The following is a 15,919-nucleotide window of genomic DNA, read 5'->3' on the forward strand; positions in this document are numbered from 1 at the left end:
AACCCACCTCAGGTGAGTAATCTGAGCAAGAGGAAGAATTCCATTAGCATTGAGCTTGCTCAATCCATTCAAGGCCTTGTACACTTCAATTACATCACCTCGCAGATAGGCGCCTCCGTAGCCAGGTGGGAAGGAGCAGCGGTGCGTAGCACACGCTTCTTGATTAGACCGGGGTTCGAGCCCGTCACCACCAAATACGGAGGATGTGGAAAGGTCAGGGAATGACCACCGCATATCCCGGAGCAATATGGCCTTAGTTGCTAATGCTCCTAAAAACCAAATAACTAACTAACCTCGCAGATGCCTAGTCTCCAGAAGCTGCAATTTGCAGAATTTAAGCCTTTCTTGGTTTCACCAACCCTTTGTTCCACTCACCAATCTCATTGTCCTTCTCTGTACTCATTCCAGCAGCTCAACATCCTTCCTAAAATCAGTCCTCCAGACCTGTATACAGTACTCAAGGTGTGGTCTGACCATTCCCTTATACAAGGGGACAATCCCTTATCCCTGCTAGCAAAATTCCTGTATATCATTAACAAGACACCATGATCTACTCTTGCAGCCTTTTTGCTTTGCTCAGAAAACTTCAAATCTGACTGCACAATTACCCCCAGGTAATTTTCATTCTCCACTACCCTGAGTGTAGTACCACCCAGTTGATACATTACCCTGGGGTTACTGCTACCCGTATGCAGTACTTTACATTTGTCAATGTTAAACTTCAGTTGCCACCTCTTAGCCCATCTTATTCTTATTCTTATTAGCCAATATGGTGCAAGAAAGCCTGAGGCTTATGCTGCACCAGCCAAAAAAAAAAAATTCCTGTGTTACCCTGAGAGAGAGAGATCAGAAGTAAAAGGGAATCACCAAGAAAGCAAAAAAGAGAAGAATGATGATATCCAGCTCAGGACCCTGGGTTCCAAGCCCATACTCACCAGATGTGAGCCAGTGAAGAGGTCTGCTCCACTTTTCCAGATCCTGTTGCAGTAGTGTACTATCATTACTGTCATTAACAACCCTGCCAACCCTTGTATCGTCTGCAAACTTAGACATTAGTCCTCATATACCTTCATTGATAAATACCGAAAACAACAATGGGCCGAACACCGAACCCTGGAGGACACCACTAATAACATTAGTTCATGAAGAGCAGTATCCATTCATAACCATTCTCTGTCTTCTCCCACTCAACCATCCTTTTATCCATTGTAGCAACTTACCCTTAATGCCATACCTCTCCAATTTGTACAGTAGTCTTCCATGTGCAACAGTATCGAAAGCTTTCCTAAAATCCAAGTATATGATATTAAAATTATTCTTTTCATCCAGTTCTTTTGTGACCACATCATAGTATCCAATCATATTTGTCAGACAAGGCATCCCCTTAACAAACCCATGCTGTGTCTGAACTATAACTGCAGTCTTGTCTAGATGATCCTGCACATTGCTTTCTTAACCAGTGACTCCATTATTTTTCCTAGAACAGAAGTAATACTAACAGATCTGTAATTACCTGTGTCATCCTTTAATCCCTTTTTGTGAATTGGAGACACATTTGCACAGCTCCAGTCCATGGGGACCTCCTCTGATTCCAAGGAAACTTTCATAATTATGGCTAAAAGTTTGCTTATTTCCTTTGCTGTCTCCTTTAATATAACTGGATAGATCCGCATCGAACCCAGGTGCTTTCTTATGTTTAACTTCAATAATTTCTCCTTCACTTTGCTCTCAGTTATTACAAAATCATTAAGCCCTCTGTTAGAGTTTAATAAGCTTCTGTCCTCCACTTCCCTTCAGAATTCCTCATGTGTGAATATTGATGCAAAATACTCAGTCAGTTTGTCGGCTATCTCAGCACAATCATCAATATTTGAACCACAAATATCAAGTGGACCAATCTGATTCTCCCCTTTTTTCTAGAGTTTACATTAGTGAAGAAGTTGTCTTTGTTGTTTTTCTTTATATCCTCTGTCAAAGATTTCTCGTAATCTGCCTTCGCTTGCCTAACCTCCTTTGTGACTTGATTACAGACTAGCTTATATCTGCCATAGACTTCTGTTTCCCCTGATAATTTATATGTGGCGCATGCATTTTTCTTCTCTGACACAAGCCTCATTAATTCATCTAACATCCATTTAGACCTAAACCTCCAACAGTATTTCTTAGTTGGTATGAAATGCCTAGTAGCCTCCAAGATTAAGTCCCTGAAGGCTTCTCATTTAGAATTTACCATTGGTAACATCATCAGTTGATCCCACTGTATAGAATTTAAAAACTGCCTGAGACCACTGTACTCACCTTTACAAAAGCAAAAACCCTTTCACTTACCCCTGATGGTAGTTACATCTTTAAGTAATTCCCATATTAGTACATTGTGATCACTCTCACTCACAGTGGTTCCTTTATCTGCAAATTCTTAATGCAAGAAGAATCACTGCTGATAATCAGATGAAGAGTATTACTCCCTCTGGTTGCCTCTCAAACATGTTGCTGTAGAAAACAGTCATCCAGTAAATCCACAAAAGTCTTGCTAGTGTGTGCGTGACCATTCCACAAGTTTCAGTCAATGTCTGGAAAGTTAAAATCCCCCATTTTAAGAAATTCTGATTTACTGCCCCCCCCCCTCTGTTTCTCTGCATAATTGCTCATTATACTCATCAGAGTCAATAGGCCTATAACATACTTCTACCCTTATTTTTGCTTTCCTAGTGCTTATGTCGCACCAAACTGACTCAACATTGTACTGTCCACCCATATCAACTGGATGCACTTCCTTAGATTTTATGTTTTTCTTAACTAACAGCATAACCTCTCCTTCCTTCCTATCCTGTCTCTTCTTTCTGTACACATTGTACTCCCCAAATTCCAATTCTGCACTGCTTACATCCGTGTGGCACCATGTCTCTGATATCCCAACAATATCCACTTTTGATGTCGTGACCAGCACTTCAATTTAATTCAATTTATTTACTATACTCCTAGCATTGGTGTACATGCAAGTATACATACACCTATTCTTACTCTTATTTACCCTAACGCAACCCGTGTATTTACTTGTTCCATGATGACTCCCAGCAGTCCTGGAAATCCCCAACAACTTGCTATCCAGGCTGCTGCTCATTCCAATAGAAGCAATGCAAGAATCACTTTCTCCTCTGCCTCTGGCTACTGTTAATCTGTTAGTCTGTGAATCCCCCCAAACTAGCAGTTTTCCCACCCACCTAATACTGCCTCATTGGCATCAGCAAATATTCTTGCACCCTTTCTATTTAAGTGTGTCCCATCCCTGTAGAAACACTCTCTTCTGTTAACAAGCACAGACCACACTGAAAAAAATTTTACCCCATGAGCCTTGCACAATCTCTCCAGGGCCGAATTGATTGACAAGGCTCTCATTATATACTCCCTCCTATCATGTCTTTCAAATTTAACCCTAACTCACGACTTTTTTTCAACATTGACCTGTACTTGTTAAGTAAGTCTGAAGATCTCCTACTCTTAATGTAATTAGTGCCAACCTTTACAACAATATCACCCATTGTGCCTTTAAAAGATGATATCTGCTTTACGTCATCAACTGTTGCCCCTGGCAGACATACCCTTGTCCGATTCCATCTATCCTTTTTGCAAAGGTTAAAAAATTTTTAAAAATTTTAAAAATGTAGAATTAATATTTTATCTGGAATGGTGATCTCACGTAAGCATGCTTATAATTTGTAATCACTCATTATTTCAGAAAATAATTTTATTATTTTCTGAAATTAAATTTTTCCATATTAAAAATATGTAGTTATATGGTAAAAATTTTGACGAAAAGGGGAAAAAATCATATCTTCATATATGTATAATATAAAGATAGTTGCATATGTCTCTGTGAATTAAATAAATCTTTTTCTTTTTCTTTTTTTTAGTCTGGAGCATTTGAGATATATAAAAAGCCATTTTCATCACCAGGTAAAGAATTTTTAAATTTTTCCAAATTTGTGTTTCTTTGTTTCAAAAGTCTTTGCCAAAAATCCTATTTTGTGTTCATGTATCAAAAAAAAAAAAAAAAAGTCATATAAATGTGTTTGATTCTGAAGATTTATATTTATAGCTGTTTGGATTTTTAAAAAAAATGGACGTAGAATTTTGAATAGTAAAAAATAATTAAGTAATAAAAACATAAATAAAAATAAGCAGACTAGTATGATTAAACATTTTTACTAAGTACATATTTACTTAGTTTTATATAATTTTTTGCAATCCAGTTTTACAATTTTATGACCATTTTTAAAATTGAAACATCCATAGGTCCATAAGCATTCAGAATTAGACATGCATTAATGATTTTTTATTTTTGATCCTAGAATAAGTAACAATATATTTTGAAACTTCTTATATGTTGTTGTGTGACTAGGTAGGTAGGAAAAATGAAATTGGGTGAAGAAATAAGTAGAACTAACAATTTAAAATGGTGGGGAGTTACTGTTAGGAATTGCCATTTCTAGCAGGAAATGGTAGGAATTCCTAATAGGAAGTGCCACCCTAGCACAAGTGAATGTTTAGCAATACACAATAATTCCCCAGATGCTCTTTCCTTTTTTCATGTCAATTTAGTGATTATAACTAGCTATGCCGTTGGTAAGATACCAGAAAATTAAATAAATAAATAAAAAGAAAGCCCAGCCAATCAAACTCCTTATGGTCAGTATTCTTGCAAGTAAAGGATATTTGGTTGAAATTATGTTGCATGAATATTTAAATAGCCCAATTTTGTATTACCAAAAAGCCGAGCTCATTCGGAGAAATAGCCACAAAAATTTATTACATAAGGAAATATACCTTTTGTAATGAATGTAAAGATTTATATTTTGATTGCTCTACAAAAGACAAAATTTCAAAACTGAAAAAGTGAATCTTTACTAATAGTTCTTTACTAGAAAGTAAAGTAAGATTAATATTAATCATTACTCATAAGTATAACATAAAATACTTCTATGTTTATAATAATATTCAATAAACAATCTCTAAAAATTCCAGAAAAAATAAATAAATATAATTGCTGCAGAAAGAATGTTTACTAAGAGCTGATAGCAATGTTGCATGCAAGCAACAAATAGCATTGGCAAATTTTATAATTTTGAGACTTTAACTGATGTTACCGAAGTTAAAGCTTCAAAATTATAAAACATCCAAATGCTATTTTTGCTTGCATGCAATGTTGCTATCAGCTCTTAGAAAACATTCTTCATAGTAGTACATTGTATGTATTATTTTTTAATATTTTTTAATTTTTTTAATATTGTATATATTTTTAAGTACAGTGGATTCCAGTTATTTGGGCCACCAGTTAATCGGGGCAGCCGTTTATTTGGGGCAAATCTTAAAAAACAGAACCCAATCGAGAAAATAGCCAGGGTTTACTTCGCTTAATTGGAACAAAATGCCGTTTAATCGGGGCAGGAGACCGCAGCACTGAAGATTACCCTACGATTGTCTCTGACCGTACACATAGTTCGGTTGGATTTCTGGAGGTCACAACCATAAAACAATAAAAACAATTAGCAGTCACCTGTTTATTGGGTTTTTGTGTTAGTGAAATCTATCATAAACTGATAGTAAAGTCGATCTTATTGAATTTGGGCTAATACCATAATAACCCACAGAATTCCACAGCTGGAATTCTGTGGGTTATTATGGTAAAATGTGTTTCCACTTCTATGGAATCTTCAATCATATAAAAAAAATAATTTTCAGAATCTGCTCTTCATTCCTATTTTTAAAGCTTCGTAATTTGTTACTCCATTCTCACTTGCGTGTATCGTGTTACTTGCAATTTGTGTGCCGTGTTCTTTGTTATTGATTGCTTATCTTTTTACTGTTTTAAATTTTAACTCCCACCCACAAATGACAGTGAACAGAAATGTCAACTAGTTTAGTTAGTATGTACATATAACAGTACGTATTAATTCTTCTGATTATCACGTATATTCTTCCGAATATCATTTAATTTTTTAATTGGTAAGGTAATAAAGGGTAAATTTGTACTTAATATATCTTTACTTTTATAGCCTGTGGATAATATTCCTCCTATTTTTGCTAATTAGAATCGTGGTTTAATTGAATTAAAATTCATTTCACAAACATGATCACAATGACCGGCGCTTATTACACATCATATAGTGAAGGGTACTTTACAATGGTGACTCCATTGTAATAAAATCATGTGATTTGATTGTACAGTGAACCAATTGTAAAAGGGGGGGGGGGGAGGCATTGTATTTTTAACTATTTACATGAAACTTCGGATAATTAGGGCAGCCGCTTAATCGGGCCAAAATGTATTAGTCCCAAATAACCGGAATCGACTGTAGTACATTGTATAAGAGGTTACAATGTATTCATACAATGTGCTAATACAAAGGGTACTAGGAACGTTTTGCAATACAGCTTTGTTTATTTAATTTTTTCAAAGTAATTTCATCTACATTCAATACACCTCTCCATCCTCCGAAACCAATCTTTAAACCAGTTCTGCCAAGTTTCACTAGGGAGTAAAGCACACTCGTTGTCCCAGGCCCGTAGAAGGTCCTCATCACTGGAAAACCACCTCCCTTTTAGCTTCATTTTCACATGCGGGAACAGTGCAAAGTCGCAGGGAGCAAGGTCTGGACTGTAGGGAGGGTGCTCGAGAAGTTTCAGTCCTGTCGTGGTCAAATATTCGGTGCAGGCTTTGGCGCGGTGAGCTGCAGCATTATCGTGATGGAGGTGCCAGGTGTCCATTCTTGACTTTGGCCGCAGGTTCTTCATAGATCCAATGACTTTAGGCAGGCATTGTTCAGTATACCACTTAGCTGTGACTGTCTTCTGCGTGTCCAAAATGACACGTTCCACAATTCCACTCGATTTGAAAAATGCAGCTATCATTTTCTTCTTTACAGATCGGGATTTTCTGACAATTACGGGTGTGTCGTCATCATCAAAGACCCAAACTTTGTTTTGAGCCTTGGTCGGCAGATCGTAATAGTACAGCCAAGTCTCGTCACCTGTCACGATGTTGTTCACATACCGAGATTGTCCCTTATCAGACTTTTTTAACATCTCCCGGCACCAAGTCACACGTCGTGTCATCTGCTCTTCAGTCAGTTGATGCAGCACCCAGAGAGAACAAAGTTTCTTCACGTGCAAATGATCTTGCAGAATCGAACGAATTGCTGGTGCATTTAGGCCCAAAGTATCCTCTATCTGTTGGTAGGTCACTCGCCTGTTTTCGTCAAGCATTTTCCTCACAGCAGTAACGTTTTCCTCCGTAACTGACGTTCGTGGCCTTCCCGGCCTCTCAGAATCCTCCAGAGTGAAATTTCCCCTTTGGAATTCTCTATACCACCTGAATATCGTTGTACGATGTGGACAATCATCATCTAGTGCAAGAGTCATTTCTTCTAAGCACTGGTCTATGGTTAAACCACACACGAAATTATACCGCAAAACTGTCCTTATCTCATTTCGTGACCACGATGCCATCGCAAGCACTTTACACTCTCACTACTAATGAATAACTGAGCCCATCGACTTGGCGCGGCGGCTACTATGCACGTATGAACATGTCTCAAGATGCAGCAACAAGCAGCTTCCTGTGATTCATTGTTGCGTCATATTGCAAAACTTTCCTAGTACCCTTTGTACAATGAAGTTACATTGTATGAAGTTCATTCATATACTTCATAGACTCGTGGCAGAGAAGAAAAATGCATGGGATGCATATAAATTATCATGCGATCCAAAAGCCTGTGGTAGATATAAGGTAGTCTGTAATCAAGTCACAAAGGAGGGTAGGCAAGCAAAAGCAGATTATGAGAAATCTTTGGCAAAGGGTGCAAAGAAAAACAGCAAAGATTTCTTTACTTATGTAAAACTCTTAAAGGAAGGGGATGAATCAGATTGGTTCACTTGATATCAATGGTTTGATTGTAGATGATCCTGCTCGGATAGCTGCCAAACTAAATGAATATTTTGCATCTACATTCACACATGAGGAGTTATTTAGAGAGGGGGAAAGGCCAGACGTTTATCAAACTTTAACAGTGAGTTAAATGATTTTGTAATAACTGTGAGCAAATTGGAGCAGTATGGCATTAAGGGCAAATTGCTACAATGGACAAAAGGATGGTTGAATGGGAGAAGACAGAGAAAATTGCTGTTTTGTATATTTATCAATGATATTGATGAAGGTATATCAAGCTTAACACGTTGACTGCAGTGTCATACATATATTACTGATGCCCTCTATTTCAGTGGGAGCTGAGTCAGCTGTATAACACTGACGATTGTTGGAAATTTACATTATTTTTGAAAAGCGTGGCCTCTGGTGATACATGTGATGAAATTTGCATGCCGCTATGAGAAAAAATAAGTGAGTAACTGCTCATCATTTAAAAATTCTTTATTATACGAATTTTATAATTACAAAATTATGTTGTCCAAAACACTCTAAACACATGAAAGGCTGACAAGTATAGTCTGGGCAATGAGTATAAACTCTTTTCCTCTTTCTGCTAGCAACTGATCTTCCTTCATTCAGACTCTTTCAATTTTGCATAACAGAAAAACGCACATTCTTCTAACTTTCTTGTTGTTTGCATCGAATTTTGTAGTTACTATATGAGTATTACCACATTTTGGCTTTCGGGAAGAAATAGTTATCTGTAACTATTTCTTCCCGAAAGCTTCTTATATTTATATTTTTTTGCGTGGCACTCTTGTACACCATGTAGGCATTGATAAGTGATATACCAAGTATATATTCTATCATTACTTTGCAGTACCACTTTATCCCCTTTCTTAGCATTGTGGCATATGAACCCATTTGGTCTGACAGATCAATGCCTGCTTTTCCTTTATTTTATGCTAGAGTAGGAAGTGGTTTTTGTTTGGCTTCTTTTCATTTTCCTTTACTGCTGGAGGGTCCTTCAACCATTTCTGGGGCATGCTTTGTTGTCAGTAGTCTCACATCTCGAGCATCTCACCACTTTAGAACAATAATTCCATTTTTTTCTTCCTTGGCGATCATCTCCCCTTTATTTAGCTTTGAATACATGACTTCTTTAGGCATAAATGTTTTACTGGCTCGTAACATATTAGCAATATGAGTTTTTTGATGAAGAAACTATAATACCAGATTGTAGCACGTATAAAAATTGTCTATGTACAAGGTGTAACCTTCATTTAGAAGTCCTTGCGATAATTCTTTGCAGACATTGTCCGCTAAACCTACTGATTTTCTATAATTTTCAGATTTACCTGAATAAATTTTACTCGACCTTCAGTGGAACATTACTTTGAACAGCTCGATTCCAGATCTGTGAGCGTTATTTGGTATATATTTTTGGAATATCAGCCTGCCCCTCCAAAGAATAAGAGTTTCGTCAATGATGTAATCTTGGCCTGGGGAAAATATTTTTTGACATTTGAGCTACAAAACATCTATCAGGTGTTTTATATTATTGAGTCTATACCCTGGAATGGCAGTTTCATTATCTGAAAAGTGAATGAGGCGTAACAACAATTCAAATCTGTTGCAGGACAATTTTTGTTACCAAGTTATTTTTATAGATAGGTGTGATTGACAAGCAAGATGCAATACTCCCAATCTTACTAGTCCATCCACATAAGAAGCCCGAAAAACTTTCTCATCTTATCAACAGTTGTTGGAACCCACTTTTTTAGACTACTCTGCCGCGAAGCTCGAGTACTCTGAATTTTCTGTTCAGCATATCTGTTTGTTTCTGTTACAATAAGATATATGACTTCACCAAAAAATAATGAAAATGCCTCAAGATGAGTAATATTTCTTGATATGTCTATTTGCAGTCCTGATTTGCCTGTAAAATAAAATCATTTTTGGCATCCTTCGTATTCAATCCATTCAATAACTTCATTTGTTTCAGTTGATTCAGTCTCAGGTTCCTCGGTCTTTTCAAATTGCTCATCAGTGTTTTCTTCTGCCATCCAGTCTTGAAGCACTTCTTCAATGTTATCTGGTATTTCAGTATCTCTTTCTTCATTTGAAGAAATATCCTAGTCAGGATCTTTTACCGAATCATCAGAATCAAAATCTTTTTCATCTTAAGAACTACTACTAAGATTTTCAGCAATTTCTCTCAATTCCTCCTCTTTTAGAAATTTTTTTTTTTTTTTTTTACAACACATTAGTACAGACTTGTGGAGAAACACAATAAAACAAAATATAATGGATAATACAATGTGCTAACGAACTTGTTTTGACAAAATCTTGAATGATACTGACAAGCTTACTGCAACATTTGTAAGTTTATTTTATTGTGATTAGTTTATTGCAGTGTGCTTGCTTGCAATAAACTACTAACAAACCACTTTCATAGTGTCCTGTGATAGCATCACACATATATGGCCAACATGGCTTCTCAAGAAATAAAGTAACCTCCTAAGCCACATTGGCCACATGTATGCGACACAAAAAATTACTCTTTTTTTGGTATTTTAAGCAAAAAAATGACATAACACTGACATTACAATATTTATTTTAGAATTACTAATCAAATTATTTACTAAATATATTTTGTCCTCATGGGAAATTTTTTCTTAAATGTCTTTCTTAGCAGTCAACGAGTTAATGTCGAAGTGTGCAGATGATACAAAGGTTGACAGGGTTATTAATGATAGTAATGATATTATGCTGCTGCAACAGGATCTAGAAATTTTGGGCATATGGGCTGAGAAGTGGCAACTGAAGTTTAACATTGACAAATGCAAAGTACCACATGTATATGGGTAGCAGTAACCCCAGAGAAATGTACCAACTGTGTGGTGTTACACTCAGGGTAGTGGAGAATGAAAGAGACCTAGGAATAAGGAGGTTGATTATCCCTTTGTATAAGGAAATGGTCAGGGCACACCTTGAGTACTTCATACAGGTCTGGAAGCCTCATTTTAGGAAGGATATAGAGTTGCTAGAATGAGTACAGAGAAGGACAACATGACTGGTGATGGGAACAAAAGGGTACTCTTACAAAGAAAGGCTTAAGTTCTGCAAATTGCAGTGTCTGGAAACTAAGCACCTGCTAGGTGATCCGATTGAGGTGTATAAGGCCTTGAATGGTTGAGAAGACTCCATACTGACGGGATACTTCCGCTTGCTCAGATTGCAAACCTGAGGGGCATAAATTGAAACTGAGGAAAGACAGTTGTTGAATAGATGTGCAGAAATTTGCCTTTAGCCAGCAGGTAGTTGATTGCCTGAACAAGCTTTCATCTGTCTTGTGGAAGTTGATAGATAAAATAAATGAATTCAAGGAAGAACCAGAAAACTTTTTGAGTGAATGGGTGAAGTGGGAAGTGGGTTTTTTTTTTTTTTTTTTTTTTGGCTAATGCTGTATAAGCTTGTTTTCTTGCATTATATGCCTCTATTAATACTGGTGCTAACTAAGCATTAGCATCTTTTAAAATCTGTTTTAGCTGCCTGTGTGATAGTGATGAATTTGATCGAGAAAAAAAAAAAAAAAAGTGTACCACAATGACTCCCAGCATTCTCTAGAATCTCCTGCATCTTGTTTTCCAGGCTACTGCCCATTCCAGTAGAAGCAGTGCAAGAATCACTTTCACCTCTGCCAGCAACTACTGTTAATCTATTAATCCGTGTATCCCCCCATACTGCCAGTTTTCCGACCCACCTACACTGCCTTGATAGCATCAGCAAATATTCTTGCACCCTTTCTATTTTAGTGTATCCCATCCCTATAGAAACAGTCTCTCCTGTTAACAAGCACAGACCAGGCTGAGAAAACTTCTACTCCTTGAGCTTTCCACAATCCTCTCAGGGCCAAATTGATCGACAAGGCTCTCATCATATGCTCCCTCCTATCGTGTCTGGGCAGAATTGCAAACATTTTCAAATTCAACCCTAATTCGTGACTTTTTTCAAAAGTGACCTGTACTTGTTAAGTAATTCCGTCAGTCTCCTACTCTTAATATCATCAGTGCCAACATGTACAACAATATCACTTTTTGTGCCCTTAAAAGATGATATCTGCTCTACAACGTCATCAACCTTTGCCCCTGGCAGACATACCCTGCTCCTGTTCCGCCTATCCTTTTTTGCACAATATGTTCCCCATTTCCCTGACAATAGAGTCACCGACAACTACTCATTCCTGTGGGACCAGTGCATTCTGCCTTGGGGGTTGCCACTGTGTTGCATGATGTTCAAGTGATGTGGGCAGCTGAAAGCTTGATGGGCCCCTCAATTTAGATTCTTCGAGGGCATCCACCCTGTCCTTCCTCGTTTAGGCCAATAACAATGCTGAGTTGTTGCCTGATTTCCTCAAATTTGATGCACATATATTGTAATTACCAGTGCTTTTTTTTGTAAAAAAATAGGTGCCGGTACTCATTCTTTGCTATTAGGAAAAATTGAAAATTAAAAGGATATGAAAAGTACTCTAAAATTTTTTTTCCTGATATTTTTGCTTTAGTAGTAATGTTTTTGGAATAAGAACAACAAATTTAGTATATTAACACAATTTATTAAGCATAAATTTATTATTAAATATATATAAAAAAATAAGTAAAATGTGAGTAAAATAAGTAAATAAATCGGCCAACTACTGAGTGCTGGGCACTCGGGATGAAGGATCCATAGTCATGGATGGTCTTTAGTATAGTACCTCAAATAGAGGGCGTTATGGTAACTGAAAAAAGTTTCAGCACAATGGATTGGCCTGAAACTGAGGAACTAATGAAAACGTCTGTTTGAGTCTTTCCAGTTGTTGTGAATGACAAGAGTGGGAGAAGCGACCCTGACTTTTTCCTGGAGAAGCAATTAAAGTCTTGGGGGAGAAGCGACTGGCAGGTGAGGGCCGTGCAAGACTCCGTGCAGGCGCCTCCCCACCACTGCCGCCTCAACACTGGCTCTCTGAGTACCTCCTGGCCGTGATAACTCTAGCTTTCAAAATTGTTAAAAAATATTTCTCGTCACAAAATTTATAAATGACCATTATAGAATTATTAACTATTTAGCAACCTTTTTGTCAGAGTTACTTAGTACAAAGAATCGAAGTGCAATAAAAAATTGCTTTTTTAATTTTAACACAAAAAGTAAATGACAGATTTCAATCGGAATAATTTTCCCTTGATAAGCATCAAATAACGCATAGCTGTGATTTTTAAATTTTTAGCTCCATTAGCGATGGAAATAGAGGGGGGGAACACGAAAATTCCTCAAATTTTCCTGTGTGGTGCCGCCATTTTTAATTTTAAAAATATTTTAAAATTATATATTAAACCTACTAGCTCTTTCCAGCGGTGTATATAAGCTATAGGTTGTTGATATTTCCTCCCAAACACACACACACATTTACCCCCCCATTTCTCAGACAAATTTTTGTCAACAACGATCAATATAGCATTATGTTGGCCCAAATGGTGTACAAACACATGCAAAATTTGATGTCAATATGTTGAGTGGTTCCAGAGATACAATGCTGTGACAGACGGACAGACAACCGAGTGACATTATAAGGGTCCTTCGTTAGACTACGTACCCTAAAAATAATAAGTAAAAATAAATAAGAAGTAAAAGTTATTTTATAATAAAATTTTTGTAGAATATTCCAAATTTTTATTAAGTTTTCATCCGACACCCTCTGCCGACTTCTTTTCTTCCTCTTTGTGTGTCGGTTGGTGAATGACGTTTCCGAAGCAGCTGCGAATTTTGCTGGATCGAAGTGGGTCAGCAGTGGGCCTACAATTTTAAGAAACAGTAGTGAAGAAACTGCCATTAACGAAGCTCTGGTTGGGCTGGCAGTCAGGTTCATTTGTGAAAATCCTCGTTCACATTCACTCGATGAAATTGATATCTTACTCAGAGCGTCCATCAAATGCTTCAATTCTTCCGTAACCATCTTTTTAATTATGTATTCCCGAAATGCACGAATTGTATCTCTTTCATTTAACTATAACCTGATTGACAATTTTCTAACTTCATTCTCACAAATGCCAACATTTCGTGTTTACAAGGATTAATACCTTCGTTGCCCTCGTTTTCCTTCTCTCTTCATCGGTATTGTCACTAGTTCTTAAATTTGAATTTTTTCTTTTCTTTTCTTTTTTTTTTTTTTTTTTTGTAACTGTCCAAAATGTCGATGTCGTTGGGATAATCAGGTACTGTGACCATATGGAAAAATGTGAATAACGCACTTCCGCGAAACAACAGATGATTATTTGTCAGGTTAAAAGAAAATCACTCCCTCCTAATTCTCGAACAGGTTTCTTACAGATGATTCACAGTGGTGTCCAACCTACGGCCCGCCCGGAAAGTGAACTAAAACAGCATTTTAAAATTTGTTAATTATCAAAAAAATTCTCAGTAAATGTAATTGTGTATTGTACTTAATAAAATTTCTGAATATTTTAAATTTTACTTTTAAAAGCAACAAGATATGGAAAATGTAACACACTAAACAAATCTAACTTTGAATTTTTTTTTAATATGGCCTGGACTGGAAAAGGTTGGACACCACTGCAGTAGAAGGTGGACCAGAGTCCATTGGGAATGCACTTTGATCTGCTCACTGTTGACCAGCGCAACTTCTCCATATGTAGGACAGGTGGTCGGATAGGTTTTTACCACGCACCACTAAGTTGTAGAATGCTTTAGCTATCTTAATTCGCGAAGCAGCACTAATTGCCTAAATTGCTGAGTTAATTCTCTCCTAATCCGTTCGCCATATGAAAAATTTCTCGCTCAATGGAAGCTATTTTAAATCAAAATAATTAAACAGAGGTCTGACTACTGAGTAATTTAGAATTATAAAAATGGTTATACAGTTTTATATAGAAAATATCTTAACAATAGAGAGTGAAAAATTCAAATTTAGTTAAATAACTTTTAAGCTTATTTGAAAAGTAGGTAAACGTGTGAAAAAAATATACGGAATATTACAAATTTTGAAGTGCGCTGCATCCAAATCACACGTCACTGTAAATAAAGGTGCCAGGTATACTGTCCCAAAAAAAGCCCTGGTAATTACTACTCATTTCTGTTTATTAGGAAATTTTAATGGGCATCATCCCTTATGGAGATCTGCTCACAAGAATAACAGAGGGCAAATAGTTGAATCTTTATTAGATAAGCACAGCCTTATCTTGTTAAGTACCAGTTCACACACCTATATGCATTTTCCCACAAGAACCAATTCGGCCATAGCTCCTTCCATTTATCCCCCCCTCTGTTTCCATGCATTGGGTGGGCAATATTTAATGACCCACATAACAGTGACCATTTTCTAATTATGTGCAAACTAAACAACATTCTCATCACAACCAGAGCATCAAATAACATGTAAATTCTCCAAGGCAGATTGGAGTGAATATTCCTCCACTATCATCTTTGAAAAACAAATTATCTGCTTTCATCTCATTGATAATGCTACAGAACATAACACAAGCCAGGTATTAGTTACAGCTAGGGCTGTAGTGGAGGGAATACGGTGTATACCCTCTGGATTGTTTTAGGTGAATAGTGTATACCTTCTATTTTTGAAAGACTTGAAAAAAACAAATATTATTAAAATATTTATTGAAAATTAAAAAATAAATTTATTTCAATTTGATTCTTAGGCAATACTTACAGTTTTATTATTTTTAATATATATTTCATATATATAAGTAAGTTGTTGTTGGTATTCGGCTTAACGACACAAGGGCTACTGAGGCCAAATTGTGTCTGTTCATTGTGCACTTACAGGCAACATATATATCAGTAAGTAAATATGCTATATATATATATATATTCCTACTCCTTTAGTTTTTCTTCTTACTATCTGCATATTTCTCTTTGCGTTAACTTAAATTTGATTGGTTGATTAAATTAATTATTTATTTTTATTTATTTTTATCATAT

The 15,919-nt window shown here is 36.5% G+C and overlaps 1 protein-coding gene across 7 annotated transcripts in view; it reads left to right on the top strand.

Annotated features, from left to right (window-relative positions):
• The window catches only part of LOC150088264 (ralBP1-associated Eps domain-containing protein 1-like), a 791,977-nt gene that overhangs the window by 710,887 nt on the left and 65,171 nt on the right, over nt 1–15,919 (top strand). For all 7 annotated transcript variants that reach the window (XM_090369416.1, XM_090369413.1, XM_090369418.1 and 4 more), the window contains one exon: nt 3,912–3,954. In XM_090369416.1, coding sequence (XP_090225542.1) covers nt 3,912–3,954 — 43 coding nt within the window. The remainder of the gene's footprint in view (nt 1–3,911; nt 3,955–15,919) is intronic.

This window comes from Mastigoproctus giganteus, chromosome 3 (genome assembly GCF_048544385.1).
Source record: "Mastigoproctus giganteus isolate SK-2022 chromosome 3, ASM4854438v1, whole genome shotgun sequence".
Taxonomy (NCBI): Eukaryota; Metazoa; Arthropoda; class Arachnida; order Uropygi; family Thelyphonidae; genus Mastigoproctus; species Mastigoproctus giganteus.